Below are 12,500 nucleotides of genomic sequence, written 5' to 3' on the forward strand. Positions count from 1 at the left end.
TTCTACCACCTGTCTGTTTCTTTCTCTGCCTTATAAATTTCTATCTCTAAATCTTTTGCTTTTTCTATTTTATATTCTCTGTATGATCCACGCTTCTTAAATGGGTGAGTAGCTACTGATGCTGCAATTAATGAAAAGATGTACCGTTTTTAATGGTAAAATAAGATGTTATCTTCTTTCGTTTCAACACACGTTCACACTAATGTAAATAATCGTAAACTAACAGCACTACTTTGTCGCTGTGCCATAATTAACCACTTATACAACTGCCTCCATCAACCCCATTCACATCACTAAAATCACTGCTAAAAGCATACCATTAGCTCAATGGCCAACGAAGCAGCTTCTATGTGACTGGTCGATCTGCTGGAATTAGTTAGCTACCAAATGTTCTTGAAATCACACCATGTTTTTGATCCTATGTCTTCTCGACCAGTGGTGACCTCAGCCCAAACAACAAAACCACTGATGTAAAACTACTGCTTCTTTATACACCAGAATCTCAAAATTAACCAACTCTGCCATAATTCCAGTGATAATTCTTTCTAATTTTGACACAAGATCAGCAGTTATGATGGGAGAGGAGATCAATTTCATTGACATCAATGCTAATCTGGTACTAACTCTGCGTCTAACCTGAAAACATGAAAAAGTCGAGTATTTGAACTCAGAACATAAAGAGCCAAAACGCATACCACAAAGCGTTTTGTCGTACTTATGGTTCTGTCACCTCAATGTCTTTCTTTCTCCCAGTAAAAATTCTTTCTAAATTTTGGCCCAAGACCAGTAGTTTTCAGGGGAGGGTTAAATCAATTATATCAACCGTCATACTTTCTCTCAGTAATAATAATAATACCATTACTACCATTCAAACTCAATCAAAGCAATACGGTAAGTATTTCTAGTACGTTTAATCCATCCCACCACCACCAGCACCACCATCATTACCTCCACCAATGTCCTAACTCTCTTCTCGTTCTCATCTATCAACCCCCAATTATTTGAAACAACTTTTACCTATTACGACTCCCCACGATAGCTGTTATGATAACCGTCATTACACCGAAACCAACACTATTATTAATCGAACTAAAGCTACCAATATCTCTATCACTGTCCCCCGTTTCTCCTCCACCTCTACTACCAACACCATAACCGTTACCCTAATCTAGACCAATATTACCCTACCACTACAACGTCATTTTCAACACCACCTCAAACCCACCAACCGGTAAGGTATCCACCATTATCGTATTTATTGCATCTCATTTTCTCGACGCCATCTTTAAGTACATTTTCGTTTTAAAGTGTTTCACGGGAGGATCTATTCATAGTCTAATAATTAAAAAGCTTTTATATATTTATTTGAATATTTTTACAAAATGACTATTTTTCTTTTCGAGGTGTCTGGTAAAAGATTTGAAAATTATTTCTGCACTATTTTTACTTTGATTTTACATAGACCTTACACACACACACACATACACACATACATACACGCACACACACACACGCGGGCACGCACACGCACACACACACACACACGCGCGCGCGCGCACGCACACGCACACACACACACGCACACACACACACGGTGTGTTTACAAGAACTACTGAATAAATACTAGTGTAAGAAATAAAGAAAGAAGAGGAGGAGATGATAATGATGATGACGACGACGACGACGATGATGGTGATGATGGTGATGACGACGACGACGACGATGACGATGATGATGATCATGAGGATGGTGATGATGACGACGATGATGTGGCAAGTGGTGAAGATGATTGATTTTGTTGGGGGTTGTGAGATGGTTACGATGATAGTGCTGATGATAATGATGTTGATGATTGTACTGTTGTTTGTGGTGGTGGTGGTGGTGGTGGTAGTAATGGTGGGATCATGAAGATGGTAATGATGGTGTTAGTGATGATGTTTTTTTTGTTTTTTCTTTGTTTTTTTACGAGCACAAGTATGAGAATATTAACGAATCATTATATCATCGATCAATACGTTCGTATTTTTATTTCATACTGACTTTTTTTTTTCAGGTCCTTCCATGATGTGCTACATAAACTGATCACCTATCATACTTGGACATTGAACAAACATCATCACGGTACATACCGCTTTCATGACAATGTCCTCCTTATATTCCTGATAATATCTTTGATTATGTTAATTAATTATTTGATGAATCTGTTGGTACCATTGGAGAAAACCGAAGGAAAAGCATTTACTAATTTAGGTCACAAACTTCCCGCGTATATCTTTGTCGATTTCCTGGTATTTTTCATCCCTCTTATATTTGAGCATCTCCTTAGAAATATAAATGTGAAAGATGCAATTCTGAAAAATAAAGGTCAGCGTTTTCCACATCAACTTCCACTTGAGGAATATGAACATTTTTGTGTAGATGATAAATTTGCCGAATATCTACATCTGATTTTTTGTAACCTAGGAATCCATCGATGTGATGGTAAATATGATACAAGCAGTGAGGTGGATATTGATGACGTATACATGGAACACATGAAAGAATTTGTTAGGAAGGAAGACATGACTGAAAGTTTGATATCTCATTGGTGGCCTGACCTTGAACAGTATAATGGATGCTGTCTGTGTACATTTAATGAACATTTAGACAAAGCAGAAAAGCGCAACTGTTTTGTTTTCAGAGATGAAATAGCTCCCATTGTTAATTTAAATGAATATGCGTTTTCCATTTTGATTTTACGTTGTTGTTGTTGTTTGAGGAGTTTAAATGGTAACTACAACGAATTCCCGTCTCTCTCAACTGACACATACAGAGATAAAATAATTAAGAAATTCGTTAATTCTTTATTTCTTCTGTTGCATTTGTGCCGAGAGTTTTATCTGAATTATTCGAAAACAATCAATTTATCAAGTGTTTACAACACCTACAAGGCCGTCGTGTATGAAATACTTCATTATTATATACATTGCATTCTCCGGTCCAAAAGCAGTCAAGAAAGTAGTGAACTTCGTATTGATGAAGTAATAATAATAAACGATGCGAACTCCGTCCAAAAAGATATTTTTCCGGCCAAGCGTAAATTCATTAACATGGTAAATTCATTAACATGGTTTTGCAATCGACAGTTTCATGGATCAACACGACATCCCAGTGATTTAAAAGAAACTTCAGAAATCAGTGAATTACCAAACCAATATCTTCCTTTGTTTAATCATTTAGACAAGGCGTTGGAAATAATAATCGATGCAGTAATTTATGTCGTTTACCAACAGAAATACGCCAGCGAAAATGAAAAATTGAATGCTAGCATGCTGCAGGAAATATTTTCTTATGCTTCCGATATTCTAGAGACTTGTGTTTATATTGAAAATTCAAGCGAAGAATTGATCAATAAAATAGACACCAATATATCCCAGCACAAATTTCTGTATATATATACCATTGTACAAGGTGATGACTCACAAAACCCCAACTTTCACGAGCTGCAGTTATATTTCCAGAGGAGCGTACACGACTACGAAGTTCTGATCAAAAATGCTATTGATACTGTCGAGAATAACATTATCGATTCATTTTTCTCAGAGGCGTTGTTACCTTATTTACAAGAACAATTCCCAAACGAGAATGTAGAATTTCCAGCAGAAACAGAAATTAAAATGTTATGCAAAAAAGTTATAGCAGAATCTGAAGAGGAAGTCAACAAAGAAAATATAATCCCGATGTTTATTTTTGCCCGCCTCACTCTATTCTGGGGAATTGCTGTTTATGTTCAAGACAACGAATATGTGTTTAGTGGTAAATTAACAGGACAAAGATTATTAAGTAATATACTTTCTGTTGTTAAGACTAACAGTCATCTTTATTATCCACTGAAAATTTGTTTACTTGAAGCTGGAATATGTGAATATTGCAGCGAAAAATCCGAATTAAATCACCAATGGTACGCTTATTATATGAAGCTTTTTTCAAGACCATTTTTGAAATGGAGGATAATCTTTAATTTTTTATTCGAATTGGAAAACAAATTAAAAGCCGCTGTATTTCATTGTGTAGAAAACATCATGACTCATACATTTGAAATGCAGTCACCGCATGTCTCTATATATTATGCATCAGTTGTCATTGACCAGCAGTCATGTGTGGTGGTCAACTTTGTCAAGAGTTTTGTAGCAGATCGGCTCGGTTACCTCGACACGAATCCGTCAACACCTACTTTCGCAGAGAATCAATACAAAGAACAGGTCAGTAATTGTGAAAGATATGTGTGTGCGTGTGTGTGTGCTCGTGTGTGCGTTCGTAGGTGTGTGTATGTATATATATATCAGAAGCAACAGAGTGACTCAAGGGCCACCACATTACTTAAGTTTCTGTGGGCGTAAAATGCGTCTTCAACATACGGACGCGTTCTCCAAACATCTCCATGAGGTAGTCTCCTCTTATGTCCGTGAAGTAATGTATTGTTGAGTCAAACTGTTATTCAGTACATAAAACGTCAACAAAACTTTCGTTCACTCACTCGTCTCTCGTTGACATATACACACTCACACATGCACGGACGCACGCACGCACGCACGCACACACAGACACACACTCACACACACACACAAATGATATTATTTGTTCTCTCAGACTTATGTCATGTGTTTAGGTTACAATGTTTCATTAGACTATTTTGGCTAATGTCGAGAAGAAGAAAAGAATGTTTTGATGTGAACGATATGAATATTGTCACAACATCAACAAATTTTCTCCCATCAAACTGCAAATAATAATCCTATATCATTCCTTTATAGATTTTGAATCCTAGCTTTTTCAAACTTCGTAGAAATGGGATATATAACGTTGCCCCGTAGAAATATGTGTGTGTGTATGTATGTGTGTGTGTATGTGTGTGTGTGTGTGTGTGTGTGTGTGTGTGTATGTGTGTAACCTATATAGTAGATATATAATAGGGTTAATTCAGCTATATATTATACGAGTAAGTGGACAAATGAAACTAATAGGTCCTCGACACATTTAGTAGACGTTACGTGTAATATTTAAAACAGTTTGATTCGGCTCCATACGACTTAAAGTTTTCCGGGCGTTTAAGTTATGCACTTGCAGGCATAGCTTACTGAATCGAAAATCTAAATTTGAGAGCGTCAGGCTTCTGTGAGAGGTCCACGAAATTATATATATATTTACTTATATATGTATATGTATGTATATATATTTAATTATATACGAATATATATGTATGTATATATATATATATATATATATATATATATATATATATATATATATATATATATATATATATATATATTATATATATGTATATATATATATATATATATATATATAGATAGATAGATAGATAGATAGATAGATAGATAGATAGATAGATAGATAGATGAGATAGATAGAAAGATATAAATACACACATGTTTCTATATTACATTAAGCGATACAAAGTTCAACCACACACGTACAAAAACAACCACAACCACACACACACATACGCACATACACGTGCTATCATTATACACACACACGGACCTGCGCCTATGCACATACCCACACATGCACACACATAACTTCTTCGCGTGCAATCTCCTGTCTTAGAAAGAAGTTTTTCTTTACCCATTCCCTTCCGATCATTTCAATATGCGATCGCGTGTGTATCGTTGGCGATTTTCTTTCTCCGTCTTCCCTTCTTTGGACTTTTTCTATATTTCTGATGAAGAGCTTCGCTCGAAATGTGAAATCCTCTTTCTTTTCTTTCCTTTCCTGGGCGTCCAATAAAACAATATACACAGCACTTTTTCTTTTTTCTTCTTTTTTCTCCTCCTCCTGTTTCCTTTCTCATTGTATACCTATCAACATATTCGTAAATAAACATATTTTCTCACAAGTGCTAATGTCAATTCTAGGGAGTAGGATAAAAAAGATAAGAAAAGGGGTGAAGATGTGATCATCAAGGAAAAATAAAAATAGAGTTCAAAGAAATGTATATTCCTTTATACATGTATAGTGAAATCCTATATTCTGTGTAATTCCACGTATTGCACGAACAGACATTAAATATTAGTACAACATTCATAAAATAAGAAAATAAAGTCAGAAAATAGAAATATAATTTGAATTCGGTATTTTTTCTAATTCAATCTATTGACTATGTACATTTAATCAAACAGCATAAATGAGTTTTGTAATAACATGTATATTGTATATTTAGCTAGAAGCCATTCTGCAGGATATAACTTATATAACAAAGCAGGACCTACTTAAATGTATTTTTTAGTATCTTTCTTCATTTTGTAGGATTTATTTTTCATTTTCTTGCTTGCTTGGATAACATAATTCAAAAGAGATCTTTTTCACGAATATCTGATCATTTTTACTGAAGAATATTACGTTATTAACATTGGAGCAGAATTCAGAAACAACATTAACAGTATAATATAAACGTTTTCTCTTCAACTATCATCGTTACTATTTCAAAAATGATAAAATGGTAAAATGACCATGAAGAAGCTTTCTTGACAGACACCATCGATGTCATTTTACATAGTATGTGAATATTGTTAGACAGCAATATAGCGTTCATTCGAGCATTCATTTGCATTATTTCTCTCTAGTCGTATGAGCTGGCCACAGCGTTTGCGTGAGTTAACCATGTAATGTTCATAGTATGTTTCATTTGTCTCTGTTGCTCTTTCCGATCTTTTTAACAAAATGTAGTTCCACTGCTTCTCTTTCAAACATTTAATTTTGAAGAGAACTTTTTTATGAATTGTAGCTTCATTGCTTTTCGGAACTTTGGGTCAGATGCGGGCTCAGTGGAATCTTGCGTAATTCCTCTTGTGTGTGTGTGTGTATGCCATCACGCATCACACACACACACATACACACACACACACACACACACACACACACATATTTATATTTATTTATTTATATTTATATATTATATATATTTTTTATATATAATTTATTGGGTGAATAATATATGTTCATCCTTTAACTGGAATTTTTTCCTATGATTTCTTCATACATTACTTCCGAATTTTCTTATATAAATTCGTATAGGTATGAAAGCTTGTATAGAAATAATCAGTATATGATAACTTATCAAACAAAGTTCAACAAATTCAATCATATTTAATGTGATTGAGAAGATTAGATGTTAAGATAGATTATAGTTTTTATTTTCAATGTTTCCATACAGTTGTTTCATACAAATGTCCTCAGGTATTTATAAATAGAAAATCGTATTAGTCTTATTTGTACTCGTCAGTAGCTAATAAAAAAACTAAAAAAGACTATTAAAGTACATAGTCTTTTTTTTTTAGCTATTATTTGGGGATTCTATATTCTTTCTTCCAGTCATATTTATTTAAATCTAGACTAAACATATATAGTAAGTGGGTGCTAATATATATAATATTAAAACTGACATTCTCTCCATAAAATCCAACACGTGTCTCTATTTAAAACTTCTTAAATAAATGTTTATACTAGTAAAGCTGTATTTGTATGTACCTTGTGAAATACCAAATAAGGAGATATATGTATTTTCAAATACATGTTTAGTTTTTATTTAACCGTCAGTTCTCCTTTCGACTTAAAATTTTTAGAAAATTGGTGATTAGTACTAATACTAAGCAATAATTTCTGGTTTATAAAAATTATAATTTGATATGTATTGTTAATAATAGGTATAATATTCATAGACAAAATAGGAGTTATATGTCTTAATTAATTATCTAGCCACAGCTTGATATATTCTACAAGAGATTTAGAAATAAATACTATACGAGTAAAAAGGTCTAAAAAGGGGTATTACTTACGTGATAAACTTATATATAATCAGATATAGAGTCATTTAGTATATAAGAAAAGTTTTTTTTGTTAGTGTGTGTCGAAATAGTTGAATTTATTATTATAGTTGTGTATATTTTTGTTGTGCATGTTTTCAGAGTGAAAAACGAACCAAAAATAAACTGGTGCAATTTATAGTAATGTAGGAAAGACAATAATTAATATACCTTAATATTTATGGATACAACATAGGCGTACATAGATTTACATATTCAAAAGGTAAACAAACATACACACTGACATAGAAATATGTACACGCATATTCTTGCGTATACATACCAAGACACATATCCGCATACATACCCATACAACAATATATACATATATATACATACATACACATATATATATATACATATATATATATATATATATATATATATATATATATATATATATATATATATATATATATATATATACATACACATACATGCATATACACATACACCCATACACATGCGTATATGATAACTAAGAAAAAAGAAAAAATCTACTGACGAGTACAAATATGACTATTACGATTTTCTTTTTATGAATATCTGAGACCATTTGTATGAAACAATTGTATAGCAATATGAAAAATAAAAACTATAATCTATCTTAACATCTAATGTCCACCATTACATAAATATGAATGAATTTGTTGAACTTTGTTTTATTAGTTAAGTCATATACTGATTACATGTATATATATATATATATATATATATATATATATATATATATATATATATATATATATATATATATATATATTTATTTATGATGGCAGTAAACTGATCAAAAGTCCCACACATGCGAAGGCTACGACAAGCCATTTTTGTAATATGTCTTACTTTTTTCAAGTGGTGCCTATGCCTGATGATTTTTCATAGCGAGCATTCTCAGCGTCGCAGGTTTTCTCTCTCATATATATGCAATTATAGATAAGGCCAAAAAGAAAAATTCTTAGCTAATATGCTGTAAAGTAGACGCTAAATCGATGAAGTTTGGATTCTAGTGGTAGGAAATATGAAAATGTTATTGTTACCTATGGGTGGGACAAAACGCTTCTAGCGCCCAGTTACGCTGACGTGGATGAGTCTTCTCTAGAACCTCATATATATATATATATATATATACATATATATATATATATATATATATATATATATATATATATATATATATATATATATATATATATATATACATATATATATATATATATATATATATATATATATATATATATATATATATATATATATATATATATATATATATATATATATATATATATATACATATATATATATATATATACATATATATATATATATATACATATATATATATATATATATATATATATATATATATACATATATATATATATATATATACATATATATATATATATATATATATATATATATATATATATATATATATATATATATATATATATATATATATATATATATATATATATATATATATATATATATATATATGTATATATATATATACACGAGGGGTGCTGAAAAGCTCCTAGCTTTGGGTAAAAGAAAATACAGAAGGATCACTTAATCATTATTTTATTCGACATATTCCTCTATCAGATCCACACACTTATTGCAGCAGTCCTTCAATTTTTCTAAGCCCTGTAAAAGGACTCGGGAGGGTCGATCACCAACCAGGCCTTGCCCGATACCCTTAAAGTCAAGAAATTTTCAGCACCCATTCCTATATATCATAACAGTTTGACACAATTTCACATTATCTAAAGCTGCATGGACGCGCAACGCATCCACGGCACCGATAAGTAACTTGCAAATAATACGTAATCAGAATGCAAGCCGTAATTTCCAGTTCCCATTATAGTAAATACTCTCGTTCTAAGCATCTAAGCATGTGTCATAGGAGTATAGTAAAACGCTCCCACAGGCAGGTGACATATTCTTTTCGGGGAAATACAATATGCCGTAAAGATAATTTCGAAATAATTAAATATTTACTTTGGTAGAACTAAGTGCCTTGTTCACGGGTACAAAGATCCACGGGTAACGAGATACATACAGTGAAATTACAAGTTGATATGTCCAGTTTTATACTATTTCATTCTTAGGGTTTCCATTAAGTTTAAAGTTACCTCAAGCGTTACGCTCAAGTAGGCAGGATAATCTCTGAAGTGGTTAGTTTATTCACTTAGAAATAAAGTCTCTACTTAAGCCTTTAAACAGCACTCGTGAATACATACAGCCGCCTCTTCTAGTCATTGATCGTCGTCATCACCGCCACTGCTGTGGTCGTTGTTATCGCCCTTACCACCGCTATTGTTATCATTGTTGTTGTCTCTCTAAGCTTAAGAAATAATTATTCACATCGGTCTAAGGTTCTAATTGTTGGCTGCACTGTTATACAACACAACCACAGACATTTCGTAATAAGAGCTGGTTGAGTCAACAACAAACACTGGGATGACTGTAAGTACATAAGTGGCTCTCTGTTATCTTTTCTTGACAAAAGAACTTGAAATCCTAACTACACACTTAAATCGCTCATCATTTATACAATGTAACCATTCTTACAAGTGAGCTGTACATGACAAAATGATTTTATTTACAGAAAATAAAACTAGGCCAGTCAGGATTAGTGTCTTCTTCTTGCCTATAGGTATTATGCAGTACCGGTAATGATATAGGAATGTTGACATTTCATTGGATAATTCAAAAGCCTATTGGATCAGCTACACTCTACACTATGAACTTATTCCAATAATCTTATTCTCTGATAGAAATTTTGCCTCCGGCAAACGTTGGTTCGGTGTGTGATTGCCAAACATTCGACTGGTTCTGTTTTAAAAACATTGACATCATTGACATTTCTTTAGCATTTCTGACAGGAATTGCTTTATTGATTTACTTTATTAGTTTGTTTTTCCATGAAGAAGCGAGCGAGTCTTGTGGCCTTCTCAGTCACGCCGGGACCAATGGGATTGAAATGGTTAATATTCCTGCTAAACTATTTCAAGCTGGTCGCTGCAGGAAAACATGGTCAAGTGAGAGATTCCAAAAGGCCGACGCTTTCGGTAATGTTTGGGCCTGGAATGGTAAATACAATATAACTGACATGAGAAAGAGAAACGAGTGAGTCAGGAATGAAATTAGATGTCACGGGACCCCGAGTTCTGTAGGGTTGAAACCATTGCGGTAACAGTAGAATAGACATAGTGAAGAACCAAAATGTCTGTTTACCACCAATCAAATTGTGGGTAAAGAGAAAAGGGAAAATAAATGTCAAAATAGAGCCTTTAGCTTTTATGTGGTCGCTCGAATTTCTAGAAGTAACATCCAAATTTTCTTATCACGACACCTGGATGTGATTAACAAAAGACACATGGTACAGTGTAATCTATATGTATATGAAGTCCTTTGTCTCTCGGCCTGTTCCCAATCCACTCTCAAACGACTCAACCAAATCAAATCAAATTTTACATGATAATACTATCAGACCCCGTAAGTGTCAACATGTAGATATTTTTTTGGATTAAAACCAATGCAATATTGGCGCTGGTTCCGTATTACGTGTCAAAACTCAAAGAATAAATGTGATAGAATAACATTTATATTGTAATGTGATATATTGCTTCACTTTTATACTTTTACTTTTGATTCTAACCATGAAAACGACGACAATGTATCTGTGTGTGGATGTATGTGTGTGAGTGTATGAGGGTGTATATGTCTCACAGTGTGTGTGTGTGTCATTCCACGTTAGTTACGTTAATAAACATACTATATGTTTCGCTTTTATACTTTTACTTTAAATTCTAACTACGCGATGACGTGTATGAGCGTATGAGTGTGTATATGTCTCTCGGTGTGTGTGTCTTCCCGGGTTAGGTACGTTATTAAACATACTATATGTATGCGAGAACTGGTTAAACACGATGACGTCACATTTTGTATATGACTGTGTATCTGTCTGCGAAACTATGTGTATGAATGTATGAGTGTGTTTATGTCTCACAGTGTGTGTGTCATTCCGCGTTAGGTATTTTATTAAACATACAACGGTTTACTTTATATTTTTACTTTTAATTCTAGCCACAACGGCGACGACGACGACGTCACATTTTGTATATAAATGTGTATCCGCCTGTGAATGTATGTGTCTGAGTGTATGAGTGTGTATGTGTCTCACAGTGTGTGTGTGTGTGTCTTTCTGCATTAGGTACGTTATTAAATATACGTTTAACTTTTATATTTCTACTTTTAATTCTAACCACAACGGCGAAGACGACTTCACATTCTGTATATGATTGTGTATCTGTCTGTGAATGCATGTGTGTGAGTGTATGAGTGTGTATACGTCTCACAATGTGCGTATGTGTGTGTGTGTGTGTGTGTGTGTGTGTGTGTGTGTGTGCGTGCGTGCGTGTGTGTCTTTCCACGTTTGGTATGTTAATAAACACTATATATATGTGAGAGCTGATCAGTGTCAATACGAAATTGTATTTTCATTTCCATTAAAACAATATAACATTTCATAGAGATAGTCTTTCTATTTATGGAAATGTACATGCATAGCAAGTGACTTCATCTGAGATCGTGTGCTCGGAACATATACGTATGCAACATTCA

General features: G+C 33.0%; 1 protein-coding gene across 3 annotated transcripts in view; it reads left to right on the top strand.

The window, feature by feature from the left end:
• LOC106883815 (uncharacterized) overlaps positions 1-12,500 on the top strand; it is a 1,126,149-nt gene that overhangs the window by 1,092,307 nt on the left and 21,342 nt on the right. For all 3 annotated transcript variants that reach the window (XM_089358746.1, XM_089358744.1, XM_089358745.1), the window contains exon 7: positions 2,054-4,241. In XM_089358746.1, coding sequence (XP_089214872.1) covers positions 2,054-4,241 — 2,188 coding nt within the window. The remainder of the gene's footprint in view (positions 1-2,053; positions 4,242-12,500) is intronic.

This window comes from Octopus bimaculoides, chromosome 10 (assembly GCF_046866305.1).
Source record: "Octopus bimaculoides isolate indiv1 chromosome 10, ASM4686630v1, whole genome shotgun sequence".
Lineage (NCBI taxonomy): Eukaryota > Metazoa > Mollusca > Cephalopoda > Octopoda > Octopodidae > Octopus > Octopus bimaculoides.